The sequence below is a fragment of the Alnus glutinosa genome, chromosome 6, assembly GCF_958979055.1.
Source record: "Alnus glutinosa chromosome 6, dhAlnGlut1.1, whole genome shotgun sequence".
Classification (NCBI taxonomy): Eukaryota; Viridiplantae; Streptophyta; class Magnoliopsida; order Fagales; family Betulaceae; genus Alnus; species Alnus glutinosa.
Window position 1 is genome coordinate 26,179,324 of NC_084891.1, and position 23,761 is coordinate 26,203,084.

At 37.0% G+C, this 23,761-nt stretch overlaps 2 protein-coding genes across 9 annotated transcripts in view; one reads left to right on the forward strand and one right to left on the reverse strand.

Moving 5' to 3' along the window:
• Positions 1-872: 872 nt before the first annotated feature.
• Positions 873-23,761, forward strand: part of LOC133870690 (MADS-box transcription factor 23-like) — a 31,699-nt gene continuing 8,810 nt past the window's right edge. For 4 of the 5 annotated variants that reach the window (XM_062307869.1, XM_062307870.1, XM_062307872.1 and 1 more), the window contains exons 1-3: positions 873-1,140; positions 1,385-1,597; positions 14,763-14,841. In XM_062307869.1, coding sequence (XP_062163853.1) covers positions 1,416-1,597; positions 14,763-14,841 — 261 coding nt within the window. In that variant the 5' untranslated portion in view covers positions 873-1,140; positions 1,385-1,415. Of the gene's footprint in view, positions 1,141-1,359; positions 1,598-14,762; positions 14,842-23,761 lie in introns of all 5 variants that reach the window. The other variant, XM_062307868.1, reaches the window with a different exon arrangement.
• LOC133870691 (uncharacterized) overlaps positions 14,371-23,761 on the reverse strand; it is a 44,427-nt gene continuing 35,036 nt past the window's right edge. For 2 of the 4 annotated variants that reach the window (XR_009900764.1, XR_009900768.1), the window contains one exon: positions 15,357-16,350. The gene's annotated coding sequence lies outside the window, so the exon portion shown is untranslated. The other 2 variants (XR_009900766.1, XR_009900765.1) reach the window with 2 other exon arrangements.

Here is a 23,761-nt window from a genome sequence, read left to right on the forward strand (position 1 = left end):
GAAACCACCATTGGCCATAAGTGACTAGGATGTTGGCGTAACCACACTAATTTACACCCCCCCCAAAAAAAAAATCATAATAATTTAACCAATCTCGTAAAAAGTTCCAATTAACTATATTAAAGCTAGCTAAAGTTAAGAAGCAAATACCCTAAATGAAGATCATTATGTCTTTTAATGGATTTGTAAAACTCAAATTTAGCTAGAACGCGACATCAAGAGTAATGTTATATATATATACCACATTTTTATTCCACAAGGATCACAAACATCCCACAACGCTGATGTGGCCGTCCCAACTAATTTTTGAATTTTTTTTAATGACTAATCCAAAAGTTAATTGAGATTGCTACATCAGTTTTGTAGAATAAATGTATGTAGAATAAAAATGTAGCTTTTAACATTACTTAGACATTAATATAAAAGTAATGCTATATATCATATTAATATCTTACGCCACTATCCTACTATGCTAACGTGATACTGTTAATCTATAATTGAATTTTTTTTTATTTTTTTTTTTAATAATGATTGATCTAAGAATAAATTGACGGTGCTTTGTCAATGAAAAATGAAAATAATGAGATGGCGATATAATTTTTTTTAAAAAAAAATATGGAGGATTCTAATCCTGTTTTTCACCGATCGATGCAAATGTTATGAACCATCATCAATGGACCACAAATCCATCAAATCCCAGATATCAATTTCCAAAAGCTGCCCAAATCAGGAATTGATCCGCTCGTCCTTCCTGAAAGCGACAGCCTGCTGTCACTTTAGCCCACTTCCCACTACTAAGCGGCTTCCTGGATACATCGGCCATTCCAAAAACAATAAAAGGGTAGTCTTGTCTCCCAATTCTTTTGCGGGAAAAGCAGAATTCCCAAAATAGGTAACTACGGTCTACGTATCCAGAGACCCACGCGTCAGCGATCTATTAGGAGGACGGCCCATTGCATCTGATTGGTCCACGTGCCCAGAAAAAGAGAAAACCATAGCGGTTTTCTGCTCTCAAAACCACTGGTTTCTCTCCCCCCGCATATACTTTCCTTATATGGTAGCTTCCAATCAGTACGGGCCAAAGCCAACGATTTTGAAACCTCGGTTTGTCTTCACTAGTTCAAACCTTCACCAAGTAAGGTAAGCTGCTTTTATTCTTCTTCTCTCTTTTTGCTCGGAAAATTTATTGCTTTCGTTCCAGATTCATTCTCACACTTTCTCGGAGAATTTCTCCATTCTCTCTTCTTTTGTTTTGGATCGATCGTTTTCCCGACCATATATATATATATATGTAGATATATCCGATCTAGAATCGCAGTTACTAATTCTCTTGCTTTCTCACTACAATTTCTCTCTCAGATTGATTTGTTTTCTTTCTCTCTAGAAAACAAGAAAAAGCTAGGGTTTAGGAGTTGATGGGGAGGGGGAAGATTGTAATAAGGAGGATCGACAATTCGACGAGCAGGCAAGTGACCTTCTCGAAGCGGAGGAGCGGTTTGCTGAAGAAGGCGAAGGAGCTGGCGATCCTGTGCGACGCCGAGGTCGGAGTCATGATCTTCTCCAGCACCAGCAAGCTCTACGATTTCGCCAGCACCAGGTCCTACTCCTACCTCTCTCCCTAAGATCTTCTTCTTCTTCTTCTTCTTAATCTGATCAGTTTAGAAAAAAAAAAAAAAAAAAAAAAAATCTCAGTTTATTACTCGTTAATAAATATGATTGATGCTATATTAATGTTATTGTTGATAATGGCATTATATTGTCGATCCGTAGCTTGAGATTTTTGCACAAGTATAATTTTCTCCTCCAATGCGACAGTAATTCTTTTTTGATAACTGATAATCACAGTAATTTATGTTAAAATAACTAGAAATGAGATAACTTATAGTTTGAGAACTGACGCATGATCATATGCATGTGCTAATCCAGCCATATCGTTTGGTCTTTTGTTCGATCGCTGAGATGTACGCACGTAATTTCATTTATTTATTTGTTCACGTACTAAAAGAATTAAACATCAATAGATTTTATTTATTAGCTAATTGGGAGAATATTTTGGGCTACAGAATTAATGTGGAGAAAGTAAAAAAGCTCTGTCCCCACGTGGAAAAGCGTGCAAAATTTAAGCTCTTAATTATACTTCGATCATGATATATATATATAGGTCCTGTTGGTTAATTAGAGCAATAAGCAGCAATAGATTTGGATTTGGTAATATAAGCTTGAGTGATATTTGGTGATCGATTTATTACAATTTTACATGTACTTGGAATCTCATGATAAAACGACAAGGAAATTCATTGGGAGCACTGTCTTGTGTCTAGTGTTTGCATCTTCTAATTATCAGAAAAAAATTATATAAAAAATAAAAATAAAAATGGAACGCTTAGAGTGATGCATTGAGGCTCTTAACTTTTATGTGTAAGCTCAAATTTTTGCTCTAAATTAAGGAGTATTGTGGTTTTCTTTTTCTCTAGACGATATATATCAAACGATCGAACACCAATACTTCTGCTTTGCTAGAATGCAACTTCTTATCTGTAGGAATATATATCTATCACTTAATACGTGTACTTGAATCTTGCATAAAACTTTCTAGAAAACCTTGGAAACTATATGTATACAATTGGCCAAAACTTTGGCTTTTTATTTTTAAATTATGCAGCAAAGGTGTACTTGTCCTATGCCAAATAATAACCATCAGAAGAATATAAAATCTCAAGACCAAGAGAGTAGTTGGGATGGCCAAGATCCTTCATCTCAAAATGTTGACCGAGAAACTATATTAGCTAATGAATACTAGTGAGGTCATCTCCAGTCATAATCATGTTATCAACATATATACAACAGAAGGAGAATGATGCATTGGTCTGTGCGATGAAGAAACAAGGTTTAGTCATATAAGCTATTGGAGTATCCAAGACTAGAGATATTGGTGCTAAATTTAGCAAATCAAGCTCCGAGAGCTTGCTTAAGTCCATATAAAACTTGATGAAGATGACAAACCTTGTTTTGAAGATGACAAAGTCCAGGAGGTGGTTACATATAGACTTCTTCTCTTCAAATTGCCATTAAGGAAAGCTTTTTTAACATCTATTTGAAAGACCAGCGGCAAGAGGCAACAATAGCTAGAAGAGGACAAACATAAGATAGGCAAGCAACAAGAGCAAATGTCTCTTCATAATCCACACCGTACTCTGAGTAGGGCTGAGCATGGGCGCCGGGGGGGGGGGGGAGATGCCCTTTTTTGGCCCTGCCCGCAGGGGTGTGGGTTCTCTTTGGGGAACCCACACCCCGCTAAAATCTCCCTCCACCCGTGCGGGGCGGTTGGGGTTGGGGTGGGAATGCACGGGGCGGGGATCCCCGCGGGTATAGAAAGAGTAGACAATTTTCTTCAATTGCCGTTGCCATCATGATAGAAACTCTAAAAATAAATCCATCAATTCAGATCTAGATATGAGATTTCTACAAAAAACAAATACGGATATACCAACAAGGACAAAAACCAGATCTAAGATTTTCAACAAAAGCCATATATAGATATACCAACAAAAACCAGATCTGAAATTTCCAACAAAAACCATATACAAAACAGTGAAGTGAAGCTCTAATTCTCTGAAAAATAAAAACACCTGCAAACCTGTTGTGAGCTTCCCACGTTCTCATCTCTCTCGCACCTTCTCTAATAAGTTCTCCCCATTTCCGCTCTTGAACCCATCTTTGTCGGATCTCCGACTGGTGTCCATAACAAAACCCAAACAGTGAAGTGAAGATTGAAGAAGGTGAAGAGTGGCGCAAGGGGAGGCTGAAGTCTGTGAAGAGAAGAGAAAACATGAAGAGAAAGTCTAGAAGAGATTGAAGTGAAGCTCTGAATCTTCTAATGAGAGGAAGAGAAAGAGTCTAGAAACAAAATGATAAAATGAAAACTGAAGATGCATGCTGGGTAGCTTGGGTTATTAGGAATTTTCTAATTTTTTTTTTCCTTATGTTTTTTTACGCGGGGCGGGGTGGGTCCTCGGGGTTTTTTAAAACCCCAACCCGTGCCCCGCCCCGCCCCGCACCGCACGGGTTGGACAAAATCCAACTCGTACCCGCATAAATAACTTCAAAAACCGTGAAAATAGGGGAGTGGCCCACATGCGCACCAAACAGCATAGAGCCCCCAGGCGCGTGGGCACCATGTGCCGGTCTCCGGCGACCGACATGACCGGATCTAGCGGCGGCAGGGGCGGAAGGCGACGTAGAACGCGGCTGGGTGGCGCGTGTCAGTCAGAAGTCGGCGAGAAAGTGTAGATTTGGCTTCCAAAATCAGGAGAAAAAAGTGAAAGAACAGACCAAAAATCATCCCGCCAACGACACAAAGGCACAGCCACTCCCCCAAAGAAGGCAACTTGAGATGAACAATCCTGCCAAACAAAAGAAAAAACAAAGAAAGACATAAAAAATCATCATAGCCCAAAAAGGCTAGGGGAAGACTAGCCTCTACCGGATCTAGCCGGGAGGAACAAAAGCTCCACAACCTGGAGGTTAGGAGAAAAACTAACCCCATTGAACCAACTCAGGGGAAAAAAAACACCCTGACTCACGAAGAGTCAGAGGGAAATCACCACCGGGAGGGGGAGGCGAGAAAACCACCCCTTCCCGGCGAAAACCATGCTCACAAGTAGTGCTCCTCCTTTCTCTCTCTCTCTTGATACAGTCCTTGTAAGAAGTTGGCTTAACCATAGTTCTAATACCATAAAGAGAATATGATTGTATATTGAATCACACACAAACCTAACAATAAGAGAGAATTCAATAAGTCAATATGTCTCATATAACCTAACAAAAACCCAAAACACTCTTTACTCAAAACCATTAAGAGAGAATTCAAAACACAAAAACACTTTTCAAATATGGATCCCAAAAACAAAAATTCAAAAACCATTATTAAATATATCATGATTACTTTGACACCGTTGACTCAAGACTGATTGATAATTCTCAGTTCTGATAATCCAATGACACTAGGATGATTTCAAATGCCGGCGTCCATAGGTTGGTTGTCTGTTACGGGTTAGCGATCCGATGAAACCCAACATGTTCGATGTCAAACATAACCCAACTCCTCAGTATATATATCCAATCAAAATAAGACTATAGTCCGATAAAGTTATTCTAAACAAACAAAAACATAGCAATAACAAAAAAGAAGAAGAAGAGATTACATTCCAACAAATAACATGATAAAGTATCTTCACTAAGCAACAACATTAGTTATTAACATAATTGGAAGTAGATGGACTTGAGTGTCATCCTTGGAGTTCTTGTTGATATCAATTGCCATAATATCTTCAACAAGCTCATCCGATTTCATTTGTGTGAGTTCTATATCAAGATATAGGCATTAGTAATTATATAGAGCATAGTCACAAAAGTATACAAGTCTTACGTGACAGATAGCGAGCAAAATTTATCACATAGAAACCATAATAAAGAAAATATGAAATTCAACACTATAACATATTCTTGGCCCAATGCAAATTGGGAATCTTCACCATTCATGATGGGCCTAAACTATGACATGGAGAATAGGCCAGGATTGAACCAATTGGGCTATTCTCCCTCTTAAATAGGCCCTTTTTTGTGCTAAGCCCCAAGCCCAAAAACAATTTTATGAACTTTTACACTAACTAAAATTGATTAAAAATAAATAAATAAATAAACCTACAAACTTTTTAGTAAAAAATTTCACAAAAGTTCATTTTTTACAACGTTCTTCAGAAATTTTGAAGAATGCTATTTTTCGATGAGAAATGCTAGAACTTCTAAAATTCTTCTTGGGTCTTATGTTGACATGGCATTATGTTTTTAATAAAAAAAAAACTACAACTTGATTTCTCTCCTGTTTTTATTAATAATAAAAAAAAAAATAGAATACCATGTCAGCATAGAAAGACCCCAAAAGGACATTAGAATGAATTTTAGTATTTACCATTTTTCGAAAACTATCTCTAAAGATTAAAAAGATATTTTCTTCTTGGTGAACTCCTCAAAACACAATTTCTTTATCATAAAGAGTTTCAATTGGGGGAGGAAAACTCCCTTTGCCGAAAATCTCAATTTATTTTTATTTTTTGTTGGAAAAACCTCCTACCTATCTTTCCTCTAAAACGATTTCCTACAGTTTCTTTCTAAAGAAAATTGAGAAGACTTTCTGCAGAAAATCAATAAATTTTGATAATGAAATCTAGAAGCCAATACACAATTCCTCAAAAGAAAAATCATAAGAAACAAAGGAGATTAACCTACTCGAATAAATTTCAAACTAGGTTGTCAAAAAGGGCTGAGTTTTCTTCTCTTTTTCTCTAGAACAACTGAAGACAACTTTTTTGGTAAGGAGAAAATTGATGGTTGGTCATGCATAGGGGGTTTATAAAGGGAAAATTAGGTTTAGGTATCATTTATGGTTATTTTCTTCGGTAAGAATTAATAATGAAATTGTTTAAATTAAATAGTATTTTTCTTAATTTAGGCAAAAAATTGAATTTCAAGAAAGTAATATTGGGTGGTCAACCATGCAAGGAACTCGCTCCGCATCGTGAAGCTCCACCACCTTTCAAAACTCGCTCATCAGTGAAGCTCGCTGGGTTACCATGCTTGCCGTCACCGTGTTGCTCTTGTCCTTCACCCACTTCATCTTGTTGCAGATGAGAGCTATATATTTTTTAAAAAACTTTTACATAGTGCTACGACACCCAAACAAATTTGTCAAATACTATAGCATTTTGCATTGTCTCCAAATTGGAGAGCCGATGTAGAAAACTTTTTGATATTTTCTCGCAAAGGAGTTAACTAAATTGGCTAACAGGCTAAGTTGCACAGTGACATGTGAATGCTGTTGTTATTACCAGCCAAAATTCCTGTAGTTTGCTGCTTTCAAAATCATCCCTTCACCGCCGGTTTTGCCAAACCATGATTATTGTTCTCTATTATAGTGTCATTACCACTCTTACCTTACCATCGTTGAACCAATAATATATTACTTTCTCATACATAATATGTTAGTTCAAACATTAGTATGTATAATTCTGGTTCTTCCTTTGTGGCTATAAACTCTGACCCTATGTTTGGTTATTCCTTTATAAATGCAAAGACTCCTTCAAGGTATTGGTTGTGATATTTTTCTTGCAAAGTCATTTTCTTTTTTTCTTTCTTTTTTTGTTTTAATAAAAATTTTGCTTCAAGGTCAATAGTTTGCTTTTCTAGGTTGGAAGAACAATATAAATCTTTAATATTTCTGGCTTTTTGACACATGTAGATCACATAAGAAATAAAAAAGAAAACAAACTATTAAAATAGGGAAGAAATTATATTTTAGAAATGACATTAAAAAAGAAAGAAAATAAAAGCATCTTTCAAGAAAATAAAACCTCATATATGCCTGTTTGAAGCGAGTTATTATTATTATTTTTTTAAAAACAAAAAAATAAACGAAAAAAAAAATTAGTCCACGGATTTTCACCTGTTTAAAAAATAAAAGAAAAAATACATCGACTTTATAGACAATTACATCGAAAAATTAAGGATAATTTGTTAGAAAACAAAAAATTCATAGGCTAACCATTGCCTAACAATATTCCCTTTCTCTAGTTCCAAATATCAAGCATTACTCCATTTGGATAATTGTTGAGGTCAAAAGTAAACAGTTGCTTTCTGTTTTTATTGTTACGACGTTAGAAGGATTCCCGTTTGGAGAAGGAATAGACTTTAGATAAGATGGACTAATGCTTACCAATTTAGGGGTGTACAACTAGTAGTAGTTATTAGCTCATAACCGCAACCGCAACCAAATTTTCCGGTTATTGCTATTTCAATAATCGTAATCACAACTGGCCTACCAGTTGCGATTTTCATCAACCGCTGGTTATCTGGTTATTTTAATACGTTTATTAACTGGATAATAGGTTTTATGAAACTATTCAAAAAATAAAAATTACTTTAGAATTTTGAGATGTCGTAGAAGTTGCAAGATGTTCTAAAACAAGTGGATTCAAAGCAGTCCTAGTGGAAATGAGGAACTCCAAAACAGGGGGGCTTAATAGTAAATTAGCGTAAACACTGAACTTTTAACAATGAAAATATATTAACCTAGTTAACAATTACAACTATAATTGTTAACACTGAAAATACTCATGTTAACATAAATACTAGATCCAGAGCTGAGAATTCGAAAACCCCTACATGAATACTTCTACTCTGCTCATATTTACATAAATTATTTATTCAACAAATTAGCCCCAATAAATCCCAAAAAATTAGCATCTCGCTTAATTAGAAGGGATGCACATTCTTGCTCACATAGGTGAAAAATCCAACCCTTTACAGCAAATGAGATTTTCGCTTATCTACCTTCCTCTTCACCTTATTCTTATATATATATAGCAACCGGGTACCCAGTTACCTGATTATCCGACTGTGGTTATTAGCGATTACCTGTAATCGGTTATTTTCAGTTCATAAGCGCATTGCTTGTACACCCCTACTTACCATAACAGTGTCCTTAATCCTCATTCTTTTTTTCATCTACTCTACCAATTAAGGGTATTTTGGACAAGAGAAAAATTCTATGCTGGGTTAATTAATTATTTTTTTCCACCAAATTTTAGTATTTGAAAAAAACAAAAATCCTAATTTATGCTCCGTTTATTTCGTCGTAAAATATTTTCAACGAAATCACTTTTTGATTTTCTCGAAAATATTTTTCAGCATTTGGTACGCACGAAAAAATTACGAAAGGCGAAAATGCAACTGTTGCCAGAATCTGACGTCTGGTCGCTGTTGCCGGATTCCAACAAGCATGTTTGGCCAGATCTGACCGGACTCCTCTGGATCCTGGCCATTTTGGCCATATTCGATCAAATCCGGCAGAAATCCGACCAGTTTCGGCCGGAATCTGGTTAGTTGGCATCTAGTGACGGTGGTTGGATATCGCCGGATTCCGGCGCTGTCAATACTCCGATGGTCGGATGTTGTCGGATTTTGGCGCCATCGGGATTCCAACGACCAACCATTACTGACTTCCAGTAATTAGATATCAAACATTTGTGCAAAGATTAAGAGCTTAATTTCGAAAAATGATTTATGGTTTGTAAATTGTTTTTCAAAAATTAAAGAAGTTTTTACGATCAAACCGAAAATGATTTTCGTTGACCATTATTTTTGCCCCTACCAAACATCGTAAAATGTCGAAACCATTTTTTTAAAAATCATTTTATGCCGAAACAAATGAAACATTAGTGAAATATGTCGTAAATCAGAATGCACAAGGAAATTGATGATTAAATCTTGTATTTGAAAAAGGAATTTAAAAATTCTTAAATTTATTTTTTCCAAAAAAAAGAAGGTAAATTCTATCCACTTAGATTTATATTATTTGAATTAATAAATTAGAATGTAAAAAATTAGAGTATTAATGCAAGATCAATAGCAATACTAAGGGACAATTTTAGTTTAATAAACTGAATTTAAATTTCTTCTAACGTGATTCAAAGAAAATTTGTCTCAAAATATATAATATGATGAACTCCTCTAAGGACAAATCATTTCATGTACCACCTCTACCGGATAAATCTCGGATGCGTTCAACATCAAAGAATTAGCCCCAAAGAATTATTTGCACCTAAGAAGATTCGAACCTTAGATTTGATAAAAGTGTGACCAAGACCAAAACCTTTACACTTGAGCCAACCAAAATATGTCTCAATACTAATAGTCATGATGATAACATTGACATAAAGCTACTATAGGAGATGGTTTGATGTCATATTAATCCGTTGATGATAATGGTGGCAACAAAAATGGCAATGTAGGGAAATTGATAAAAATAAGTATTTACATTTTGTCGCTGGAGTTGCTCTAAGGAAGTGGTCATCAACCCCATGAAAGTGACTGGAGCAGTTTGACCACCTAAACAACCCTATTGAGATGCCAAGCACCCCCTTCACATAGTAAAATGGTGTTGGTCTATCTTCAAAGGGGGTGCTTGACCAGCTCGTCAAGGAAGTCCGGTTACTCCTTGGAGACCACGTTCTCAATTTCATAACTGAACAATTAATTGTAATATGTATTTTGTCATTAATGACTAGTACCAACACCAAAAGCAGTCTGATGAAAGAACAATTGGAACTCAAGAACATTGACTTCTCACCCCCATTAATTTGCAGAACAAGCTTCAAGGCAAAATATGGTATACTACTAAATACCATGCTTAGCTAGATTCTAACTGAATTTGACTGCAGATTAACTGCTTAGCTCAGAATACGCTTTGTCAATATCAAAGATTAATGGTAATACTATACTTTGCTATGCAGTGTTCATTGCAGATCTATACTAATCATACTCATTTCGATATACTAAATCATTTAAACATAATCTTATTATTATTTTGCCATATTCTTAAACAGGAAAAACAGAAAAAGAGCAAACAGATAATAGAAGAATGACTTTTTCCAGTCTAGAGGTATACTTAGCAGGAAAAAGCAACTGTCTATGCTTTTCGACTCCGGAACACCATATTTAGCGAAAACCAAGAAACACCGTTTTGAGGAGATAGAAGTTTAATTAACACCACATATCATAAACACTAACCATCAAGCGGAGGCTAAGATGTCTCGCATGCCTAACTCAAGGCCAAATGAAGAACACTACTGGTCACTTTCTTCGTCAAAATATCCGCAAGTTGCTCCCTCATCTTCACATTAGGCGCACACAACTTTTCCTCGATAATCTATCAATTTTAATGTTTTTAGCTCAATCATGCTAAAGTGGGTTACGAGCAATATTAATAGTGGGGTTGTTGCAAGATAATCCCGTACGCTCCTTATAATCATATCCAAGTTCTTTCAATTAAATCTTCAACTATAATATCTCACCTATACAAAGCGCGATGGCTCGAAATCAGCTTATGCACTAGATCAAGCATCTAGCAACCACTAATTGTTTCTTACTACACCAAGTAACTAGATTTCATTCCACAAGAGTGCAATATCTCGAAGTAGATCTATATGTTATTAACCCAGCTCAATCTGCATCTGTATAAACTTCTACATTCAGGTTATCATGTTGAGCAAACAACAGTTTCAAATATCAAAGTATTTTGCAAATTGCTTCCATATGAGGCTCCTAAGGTGAATGCAAACACTGATTCACTACATGAACTGCGTAGGCAATGTGTGGACGAGTTCACGACAAATATACTAACACGCCAACCAATCCTTGGTACCTACCTTTATCCATGAGAGGACTCTCACCACTTTCTTCTAAGTTTTTATTATGCTCTACTACATTGCTAACAGCCTTACAACTGAGCATCACTATTTCCTTGGGTAGATTGAGAGCATATTTCCGCTAGGAGAGGAAGATAACAAGTGTCAATCTTACTACTTCAATACCAAGAACATATTTTAAATGGCCTGTCTTTTATATAAAGTTCACTAACCAAATATTTCTTTATGTATTTCCTCATTATTATTTCTAGTCAACACGATATTGCTTACATAAACAATTAAAGTAGTTACATTTCCTTGTGATGAATGTTTGATGAACAATGTATGATCCGCTTGACTTTGTTTGTAGCCAAATCTCTACATAGCTCTAGAGAATCTCTCAAACCACGCCCTCGGAGATTGTTTCAGTCCATGTAGAGCTTCCTTCAACTTACACACTTTATCCTTAGCAGGAGAATTGAGGACAATGAGAAAGTTCCATGTATACTTCCTCCTATAGATCTACATGAAAGAAAGCATTTTTCACATCAAGCTACCGAAGTGGCCAATCTAAGTTTGCTACAAAACAAAATAGAACTTGAATAGAATCCATCTTTGCTACCAGGGCGAATGTCTCCTCGTAGTCTATCCAATAAGTTTTAGTAAAGTCTTTTGCCACCGATTGCACCTAATATCTTTCCACTAACCCATTGGCCTTATGCTTCACTTTAAACATCCATTAGCATCCAACCGCATTTTCCCCACAAGGCAACTCGCCTAGTTACCCTGTCTTATTTTTGTGTATAGCTCTCATCTCTTGCATCGCTTTCCTCCACTTTAGATCATTAATTGCCTCCTATAAATTTTTAGGAATAGATAAAGAAGAAAAATTGGATACAAATGAACGATATGATAGGATACATAGTTAGATATAAGGTGTTGAGTACAAAACCTAACTCCTTCACGTTGAATAAGAACAAAAGGTGCATTGTACAGTCAATGATGTTTAGCAAGTTCACAAGTTTCACAGTGAAACTTAGAAGCAAGAATATACAAAAATAAAGGAAACATCCGTTGCAATGATAGAAAAAGAAGGATGTCCTAACTGCTAATGCCAAAGCCAAATTCTTATTGCAAAGTCATCTGATTGAACGGTGTGATAAGCTTGTGTTAGCTGACCTTGTGCTGTGGGTTTTTTTGAGAATCCAAATAGTACACACCATCTCTCAAGCAACCGTTGCAATTATCCTCCCAGTGATTAGGTTCAAGAAAAAGAAACAAAGAATAAAAGATGACTCTACAATTTAACTCACAGATGATACGACAATGAACAATAAATTGACTGCAAAATCTGGTCTATGAAGGATAGACAACAGTGACATGAAAGGTGTTACCAAAACGGAGAATTTATAGACACTAACGATAGACAACCATCGGCTATTCTAACATTTTCCTTATTGGAACACGGATTATAAGAAGAAACAAGGCAGATATACAAGTGGTATGGTTAGAGGCCCCTGAGTTAATGATCCAAGAATCATTAGATGGAGTAGCTGATGCATTCAGAGTCGTGGCAAATTACCAGTATGGGTAAAGGAGGATGCAATAGCGAATGCTTCCAGTAAAAACATACGCCGACGAAGTGTCTACCTTTTCGTTGCTAAAAACACCAATAAATGTTTCTAGTCAAGATATAAGCAGACAAAGTGTCTACCTCTTCCTTCCTAAAAACACCAATATTGGCAAAAGTAGAAATAGAATCTGGTGTAGAAAAAATATGCTCTACCAAAGAAGAAAGATTGACCTGAGGCCTGGTTCTCGCCCTTCAATGACCCTTTCGACCTCTTGTAGGACGGCCACGAAATCTCCAACAAGTCTCTTGACCTTTTAAGCCACATGTATGGAGTTGGATTCTCACATTGGGAGGTTACCTGACTCTTTATCCCCTTTATTGGGAGGTTACCTGACTCTTTATCCCCTTTTTGTGTGTTTCTAAGGTCTGACCCATTATCAACATCTTAAGTTCAGACATCCAACCAAATAGCTCCAATACACAACACTCAGGCTCAAAAGAGATTAAAGAGCTAAAAAACAAGAAACTAGAATTCAAAACTAAAAAACAAGATCGCAGCATTTTTTTTTTTGCTCTATTGATAATACACGACTTGGAGTTTAGGAAACATACATGTCATCCAGCCCTACACTAAACGACATGTCATTTTTCTCAACAGTGAACGTGTAGTTTTGACCAACACAATACGACCAGTGATTTTCTAATTCAACCTGAAAACAAAGTCGTTTTCTCATAAACCAGAACCACAATCTACAACCCCTGGAGAACACAGTGCCTTCACTAAAACTGCGTTTTTTTCCTCAAAAAATGCCCATAAAAACACTAAGAACTAGCCAAACAACCAATAAAACATTGTCTTGATCAATTGATTCGACCAAAAACAACCCAAATCTCACGTCTCACCTTTAGATCTCCTCCACCACTCGCCGACCCGTTTGACAGACCATGGGTCTCCTCCACCACTTTGTCTGTCACACTTGATGGAATACCCTAGGGACGAAAGACTCGCATGACTACATAGAGCACCTGTCGCACTTGACAGAACGGCTGAAAAATTCTGGATTCCAAGTTGGAATTGAAAGAGAAGGAAAAATAGAGAAGAAAAGTTTTTTGAAAAGTAGGGGAAGAAACGACCTTATTTTCCCTTTCATGACCATACTGATACAATTACTCTTTCTGGAAAATGTTTGCATGCATAATCCAAAGCATGTGCAACATAGATGTTGGAATTTGCCTTCATGTAGCACAAGAGTGGAAAAATTACATAGATGCAAGACTTTTATCCACATTTCGTTTTATCGATCTTGGAAATTTAAAATTATCATTCAGTAAAACAGCATTTATATCCAATACACAAAGTAATACAAATGAGTCAATTTAAGCATCACTTGACTTCAGCTAATTTGATTTGTTTTTCTTCAATTCAGAAAGCAATTATAAAATCATAGGGCATCTAATTTAAGATACAGGAGGGAGGGGTTGGAAAAGTAAACATGCAGTGAAACGTACTACTTCTAAACCATAGGCCAAAACAGAAAAAGCTAAACAAATAAAAAGCCAATATCAGGCATATCAAGATTCAATTGAGTGCCAAAATAATAACAAAAAAATAAGAAAAAAATAAGGTTGACATAGAGAAAAGAAACTTTTCAGGTTTCTGCCACAAGTACATGTCCACTTGCAGCCGAATTTTCCTATAAAATGTTGTCATGTTACTTGACCTAATTTAACCACACTTGAGAGCAAGTGCAGTTAAATTTCCTCTTGGAAAATGGAAAGCTAGAAGGAAAACTTCTACATGATAAAGTTACTAGACTATTTATGTTTTCTTTCAATAAATGATCTCCACCTGGTGATTCTTGAAATTATATTATGACCTTTTTGTAGAAGTTGTTACAAAAAGCAAAGAGTGCCTCTCTGATAAAATTTGAATCTGCTTTTACCAGTATGAAATCAGTAATTGAACGTTACAACAAATCAAAAGAGGAGCATCACCAACTTGGGCACCCGGCCTCAGAAGTCAAGGTATTCTTCGGTACCCAGTCAAATTTTTTCTGTGAATTTACATTCAAGGCATATTTGAGATATGGTTTACACTGAATCTGGCCTAACATTAAACATGGCAAATTTTACAATTAACAATTCTTCCGAGCATTGCTGATTCTCTATAAGCATCGCTGTATATATTTCATGAAAGGATCAGCAAGGTCAACCTTTTCTTTTATTAATGGGAATGGCTTTAATTTTAACTTCAAATAAAATTACAACCCGTAGCAGCAACAGAGACATCAGGCTTGTTTGATAACACTTTTTAGAGAATGCTTTTTGTTTTTTGGTTGAAAAAGTGTTCCGTAGTTTTTAGTTCTTTGTGATTGTTTTGTGTTTAAAGTTGTTTGTTAATGCTTGTGCTTTTTAAGTAGAAAGCAAAAGGCAAAGGCAAAAAAACGTTGCTAAATAGGCCATCATCTCTTTAGTTTTGAAATGGTTGTGGCAAGGTACTCTGTTTATCAAAACTGCAAAAATTAGAGATGGTAACAGCATCAGCATTTTATATGATCGCATACTGGTTGACAACTCATGACAGCATAAAAAATTTGAAACATAAAATACAACATAAAACAGCTGATAGACAACAACAAATTTTTTCTGTTCAGATCGTTTTCTACAAAATGTTAAACTAATCATACTCGATTCAACATCCTAAAAAAGGAAAATAAGAATATCTAAGCCTAGGAATTGAATGCAATAACCTGGCCTGGCAAGCAGTAATATAACGATGTTATTTTCATTAATAAGCTAAGCCACTTCTGATCACAAAATTGTTAAGACAAAAAAAATTGTACGCCAAAAATAACAAGCAACTTCATATAAGGGTTTCAGGAAACAGAGACTTGAAGCAAATCAAAGTGGAGTGAAGAGTGAAGAGTTCAGGCCTGATACAATCTGCATTAGTGCTGTCATAGAACTTAGGACAACACGTTTCTTGGAATCCAAAGCATGAGATCAGTTAAAACTATTTTAAAATTTTCTTCCTTTCCTGGTGAGGTTAATCGAAATAAAGAAAAACACAAGTCACATATGTTAAACCTCATGAAGAATCTACTAAATACTGTAGAAACAATATATATTTGATAAATAATGTCATATTATTAAAAAGAATATTTTTGTGATATCTTTCAGAAAAAGGGGGAAAAAAAAAACAAATAAAATGTCGTCGAGCTTATTACAGTTGAACTCTAACGCAGCTGAAAAAGAAAAAAAGAAAGAAAAGAAAAGAAAACAGTCCAAATAAACATATTGAAAGACACATCTAAGTGCAAAAAAAAATTAGCTTCTAATATGTTGTGTGGGAAGCTTGCTAACCTGCCTTTATTGTTATTAACATCAAGAACCCACTGTCCAAGTAGTCTTAAGAATATGTTGCATCAATTTCCATCTAGCTGCATTTAAGAGTCAACAGCACAAAAGCTTCAATAACTACGTGTACTGCTGTTCTGCAAACAGCCTCAGACCAAGCACCTGGATACCAACCGGCTGTGAAAAGATAAAACATTAGACACAGGCGGATTTACAGAAAGCATATAGACTACCATAAATTTTTGACATAAAATAAAATTCATATAATTCAATTCTGCACCAGGCAACAAACAAATGGCTGTTAGAAATATGCCCCATTATACTGGAAAGAAATGGAAACTTTATTGATTTCAACCACAGGCACAAAGGATGACTACTATGATAAACCTTAGACAATATAAAAAAATAAATAAATTAAGGAATGGATTCTTGTCTGGAGGCTACCAGCATTACGATCTAGTAAAAGAATTCAACTAGCAAACTTGCATAGATATTGATCTATCAATAGTTTCAGCCACTTCTTAATTGAGCGATCGCTTCTTTTCGGCTACAAACTCAGGCTACCTAATCCCCAAGTTCTGACTCTAGGATGCCCAGAAAGAAGACAGTAAACAAAATTTGGAAAATTAAAAAATAATAAAGATCCGACTGCTTTGTTAGTATAACTCCTCTATCTCTATTCGTTGCAAACTTAAGGTCAGGCTGGGAAGAGAGAACTTGAGTGTATTTCAATAATTTGGTGTTCTTATATATACCCTTTGCACCTTATCTTTCTGAACTTGAATGAAAATTCATCCCTAGCCATAAATAATTAACAAAATATAGAAGTGCAGATCAAACATACATGATTGATGGAATAAATTCTAAACAAAAGGAGAAGTGCCACATGAAACGCACCATCCAAATCTATGAAAGGTTGCATAATTAGCAGGATCACTGAAGAATGTCGTACAGAGGACAGGCTTCAATACTGAACTGTGAAAATAAACTATAATACTGGGAAGTCCAGCTTGATATCAAAAACAAGTATAAGGTGAAACACCAAAGCCACTATCTTTAAATATTTTCCCCAAATACACATTAAGTTATTTTAATTGCTCTACCCATCTATATGATAACTATGGCAATATCTAAAAACATAGAGATACTTCTATACTTCAGTATGTTTACGTTCTGTCAAAAAATAACACAAAACGCATGTGAGGTAATGAAATCTTGAAAAAGGAAGAAGGAAATATACTCTATATTCAAAGTACTGAAACAGCTTTCGCTCTGTAAAGTACAAACTTTGTAATCCTACAAGATTCATTAACCAAGAATTTAAAAGATGAGATGCACATGTAGGTTATCATGAGTAGAAAAATATTTCCTTTCAAAATTCTAAGTGCATGAGCGTCCATATTCATTCACTTTCTCCTGTATCCCTTAAGGTTGCTTCTGTGCAACCGCAAATGAGCGCAACAGGACGCTACATTTTTCTTTTACCCAATTCCCCAGTTTACGTGCTTTCAAAGTTATTGGCCCAATGTCACCCCTTTTTCTTTAAGCATTTAAGTCTTCCACAAAGCCAAATCGAATTCAGAGTTCATTCCAGAAAGTTAAACTGCAGTAACAAGGGGCGTCCATGGACATCATAAATAATGTGATATCTAAGCTTTACTTGAGCTGATACTTGAAATCTTAGTTGTGGAGCAATCACACCAAATTGAGTTGCGCTCTACAGACAGAATCAGTTTAGAACCTATCCCCCTTTTTTCCTGGTGTTCTGTTCTCACATTTGTACAAAGATAGCATGTAAGAACCATTTAGGATAAAAGAAAGGTAATGGACAAGATTCTGCCACGCAAAGTATAGCTTTTACAACCTAGGTCAAGAGTATAGTCTGATCAGCCAAAGACGTGATCTAAGGTGGTTACTTCGGTTTCCCATATGTACAAAAGTTGATTCCAAAAATGTTGAAAGCTGCTTCACGTTACAATTACTTCTCAAACTGAGTTCCCTCTTGAATGGAGCTCTGAACAAGGCTCATACCACATTCACTGGTAAGACTCGTCCTAAAAGCAGTGTTAAAACTTCCTGGAAGGATCACCATTTTATTTTTTATTAACTTCCATTTTAAGCGATGCATACAAGGAAAATTAAGATCAACAAAGAAGTGGGACTAGGGGTCCACAAGAACACAAATTGCTAAACTCTTCCATCATTGCCTATCAAAGATCCAATTGCGTATGTCCTAGAATGCTTCATTATTTCTGTTCTTTGTTTTGTGGTGCGAGCAGTCATTTCCTCCTAACACCTATATCTTTTTGTTTTTTGGATAAGTAATGTCATACTATTAATAAAGCGCAAATGGGTGCAACCGTAGTACGTAGGAAGTATACAAGAGAACCTCCAATAGGAAGAAAGAGAAGAACATAAATTCATAAAAATCTGCAAAAGTAAAAACACTCAAGCTATGATGTGCCGCTATCCGTATGTATAACATGTTAAACAAAAGCTTCCGTAACTCTAACATTGATGTCTCTACGTCTTCAAAGTGTCAAGTATTCCTCTCACGCCAGAGATACCACATTAAACACAACGGACCTAGCATCCAAACATCCTTAGTTGGACTGCATCCAAACGAATCGCCACAACTAGTCAACAAATCTAGCCCCCACAACGGCATAATCCACTCTACACCGAAAAAAGTAAGAATGTAACTCCATAAATCGTGTGCAACTTCACAGCGAAGTAAAAGGTGATCAATGGGGGTATTTTCATGTATTTTGGGTGGGGTTTTTTTTGTAGTTTGGGCTTTATGGGAGTATCTTCTGGATTTTGGGTTTTTGGGGGCTTTGGGTATTGTGTGTGAATAGGTCCTTGTGGGTTTTCTTCTGTGGGCTAGCTAGGTTGTTCCTATGTATACTTCTTGTGCACTTAGGGGCGCTTTTCGCTTTTTTAATAAAGTTTTCTTACTTATAAAAAAAAAAGGTGATCAATGGACTCCCCACTCGTCTTACACATACAGCACCACTCAACCACCACGACGTTCCTCTTTCACAAATTATCATGCGTCCCAATTTTTCCTAAGGTTGTCGTCCACACAAAGAATGCCACCATCGGCGGAGCCTTAACATGCCAAATGCTCTTCCAAGGAAATAAAGGACCATCTTGGCTAATTAGCACTTTATAGAACGACTTCACTTCAAATTGATCCCTCTTGGAAGGACTCCAAAGTCCAAACTAACCTATCCTCCTCTCCATGTCGAACTTGTTAAGAATATAGCCTCTCGAAGAAAGAGAATACCATCTCCATCTCCCACTCTTGGACTAATCGAGTAAAGATGACATTCCACTAAATAAGTCCATCTTGAAAATATAAGTTATCCGCCACCCACACATCTTTATGCCGAGCAATACTAAACAAAACCGGATAGCATAGCTCCAATGGTCTATCCGCACACCAAAAGTCATGCTAGAAACTTACTTTAGACCCAATCCCTACCTCAAATCGAACAACGCTGGAAAACTTATCCTTCCCCCTTCTAATATGTTTCCAATGTGGAAAACTAACTTTTGAAGTGAAGTCATACTATACAGCTTTAGATAGTCAAGAATGTTCTTCATTCCTTTGGAAGACTATTTGGCGTGTTAATGCTTCGTCGCGGGTGTCCTTTTTTGTGTGGACACTAACTCTAGGAAAGATCTTGAGCATGACAATATGCATAGGCAAAATATAGTGGTGATGGAGTGGTGTTGTATGTGCAAGAAGAGTGGGGAATCCATTGACCACCTATTACTTCAATATGATGTTGCACGGGATATTTGGAGCTATTTTCTTATTTTGTTTGGGATGGAAAGAGTTTTGCCGAGACAAGTGCTAGATTTGAAAGCATGTTCCTTTATGTGTGATGTGAGGTCTTTGGTGTGATAGAAATGCTCGGCACTTTGTAGATGTAGAAACCCTGGTGTTGGAGTTGCATCAAACTGTGCTTAATACTTTATTTTTATGGGTTTCGGCTCATCATAGCCCGAGTAGTGTTACTTTTGCGGAGTTTTTAATTCATGCACTTTTGTTTCCTACTTTTATGGGTACTTTTATATACTTCTTGTGTTGCGCCCTTCTACGCTTTTTTAATGAAATGACATTATTTATTAAAAAAAAAAAAAAAGTTTCCGAACACCCACGCCAAAAGTCCCCAATAACTCTTTTGAACACCAACCACCCCTTATACTCTCATATTTAGCTTTCAATCCCCGATATCCAAAATGCCTCTCTCCATAGAATACCGCTACAACCATTTCCCAAAAGAGCTTACTTAAATTGAATCAAGTTGCAAACTCCCAACCCACTTGATTTAACAGAGTACAAATCCTTTCCAATTCACTAAATGGAATTTTATCTCATCTCCAATGCCACCCCTTAAAAAATCCCCTTGAAGTCTCTCAATTCTATTAGCCATGCCCATTGGAAAAGGAAACGACAAATAATACGTAGGTAGATTAGAGAGTACATTTAAGGAGACTCAATTGACCACCCTTGGACAAATAAAGCTTCTTCCATCCAGCCAACTATTGTTCCATTTTCTCAATAACTCCATCCCAAATAAAAGTGGCCTTATATGAAGCACCCAGCGGCAAACCCAAATATTTCATTGGCAATGAATTGACTCGACATCCAACGAGATGAGCCAAATGTTCAACATCTTTCACCTTGCCTATAGGAACAATTTCTGATTTTCATGAATTGATCCTCAACCCTGAAACAGCCTCAAAGCATAAGAAGATACATCGCAGATGTCAAATTTGTTATGATTGGGCACCACACAAAAAAATCAGCATGCCATCGGCAAACAATAAATGCTTCCCTATCAAATCTTCATTGTCCCTAGACCCCACTAAAAGCCCTGTCATGACAGACCCTGATCCATAGTCGCATTCAACATCCGATCGACTCAATGCCTCCATAAGCACCACAAACAATAGTGGCGAAAGCGGGTCCCCTTGCCGCAGCCCACGAGTGTTACTTATTAGATCAGATAAATCTTTATCACATGATAAAGATAAATCTATCAAGATTTCAAGATAAAGCTCAAAGCTTAAGTTATCTTTTTCTAGTAAGTGTCTCAAGACTTAGTTGATGTACAATCCTACTAAAGGATTAACTCAAAGCTTAAGCTATTCCAACTTATGAAACCGACTCATCCACCCAAACCTCACCCCCTCTTCCCATCCTTACCCCCTCCGCAACGCCAACACAAATTCAGAACGTGCATCGTCACATCTCCGAGAAACTCACCCAAGAAACTACATCTAGTGTCAGTTTCTCATGGTCCCCTTCTTAGAATGACAAAATCTTTTCGGATATGTCGATGGAACAACTCCACGACCCCCTCAGCTAATCCCAGACTCAACCTTTGGTCTTCTTATTTCAAATCCAGGTTATCAAACCTGGTATCATCAAGATCAAATGATATTTAGTGCCATCATCTCAACGCTATTTGTAGAAGCTTTACCCCATGTAATTGGCCTCTCTACTTCCCGTGAGGTATGGCGCACTATCTAGTGCCAGTTTCTCATGGTCCCCTTCTTAGAAGGACAAAATCTTTTTGGATATGTCGATGGTACAACTCCACAACCCCCTCAGTTAATCCCAGACTCAACCTCTGGTCTTCTTATTTCAAATCCAGGTTATCAAACCTGGTATCATCAAGATCGAATGATATTTAGTGCCATCATCTCAACGCTGTCCGTAGAGGCTTTACCCCATGTAATTGGCCTCTCTACTTCCCGTGAGGTATGGCTCACTTTGGAGACATTATTCTCTGTTCAATCTCAATCACGCATCCTGCAGCTCAAGCAGCTGTTAGCCACCTTGAAGAAAGGAGTTCAAACAATCTCCGCTTACTTCCAGAAAGCGCAGGGATTTTCCCACCTATTAGCTGCCATTGGCAAGCCCGTTGAAGCCTCGAAACTCGTCTCCAACATCCTTGCTGGCCTTGGAGTAGAATATGATCCCCTTGTCACATCTGTGACTACAAGGTAAGACTCCCATCTCTCTTGATGATCTCTATGGCTATATGTTATCTTATGAGTTACGGTTGAAGCAACACAAATCCGCAATCGATCTGAATATTTCTACTGCCAACACTGCCCAACGCCAAAGCCCTTCCTATCCAAGGAACAACCGTGGCTACAACTCTTGGATATCGCAACACCAATTTTTGTTGTGGCAGGGGACATGGTCGTGGTCGTGGACCACCTCAGCAATTTATTTCATCTGCTCCTAGCCCTTCCCAACGCCCAACTTGTTATGTCACAAACAAGGCCACACAGCAGCCACATGCTGGTTCCGTTTTGAGCAAGGCTATCAGGCTAACTCCTCTACGTTGCAATCCAATATGGCTTCTACTTCTTCTGCTCCTGACTCTTCATGGTATCCGGACACCGGTGCAAACGTCAATCTTACAAATGATCTTTCCAACCTCAACAAGCACGCTGAGGACTACACTGGCATGGACCACATCCGAGTAGGAAATGGCCAAGGTTAGAAAATCTTACATTCTGGTCGTGGTATCTTACCTACACCTTCACATAATTTTCACTTATTATCCCTCTTACATGTCCCTCAAATACAGAAAATCTTATATCTGTCAATCAATTCACTCGTGACAATCAAGTTTTCATTGAATTTCATCCAAATTTTGTGTGTTAAGGACCTCCAAACCTACCAGCTGCTACTCCAAGGCCCGAGTAAGCTTGGCCTCTATCCATGGCTCTCCTCTCATGCTCCTTCCAAGTCCCTTGATGCCCTTATAGGTGAGAAAGTCTATTTGGATCAATGGCATCTCAAGTTGGGTCATCTAGCTTCTCCTATTGTCAGCCGAGTCATTCAATCCAATAAATTGCCCATGGTTTCCTCAAAGCTCTCCACCATCTGTTCTCCATGTCAGCAGGGTAAGAGTCATCGTCTTCATTTCAGCATCAGTCCTTCCATTTCCAGTGCTCCCTTACAATTGTTGTTTCTTGATGTCTGAGGCCCAACCTCACTCACTTCCGTAAACAACAATCCGTTTTATCTAAGTGTTGTGGATGATTTTAGTAAATAACTTGGTTTTATCCTCTTGAATTAAAGTCTGATGTGTGAGCCATTTTTCTCCATTTCAAACAACTTTTTGAAACTTATTTTGGTACCAAAATTCTTTGCCCAAAGTGACAATGGTGGTGAATTTCGTCCCCTTCAAACTTCTCTAAATGCCATGGGGGTGTCCTATCGTTGAAGCTGCCCACATTCCCATCATCAAATGGGATCAATAGAAAAAAAACACCACCATATCGTTGAAACCGGGCTTACACTTCTTGCCACTGCTAGTGTCCCTTAACTCTTTGGGACTCGGCTTTTGAAACTGCTACATACCTAATCAATAGACTCCCTTCCAAAGTCACCAAGCATAGGTCTCCTTATGAGTGTCTATTCCAAGTTTCACCCGATTGTAAGTTCCTAAAAATATTTGGCTGTGAATGTTTGCCATTCCTTCATCCCTATAACTCCACTAAACTTGCTTTTAGATCCAAGTCTTGTGTCTTTATTGGTTACAACAAAAAC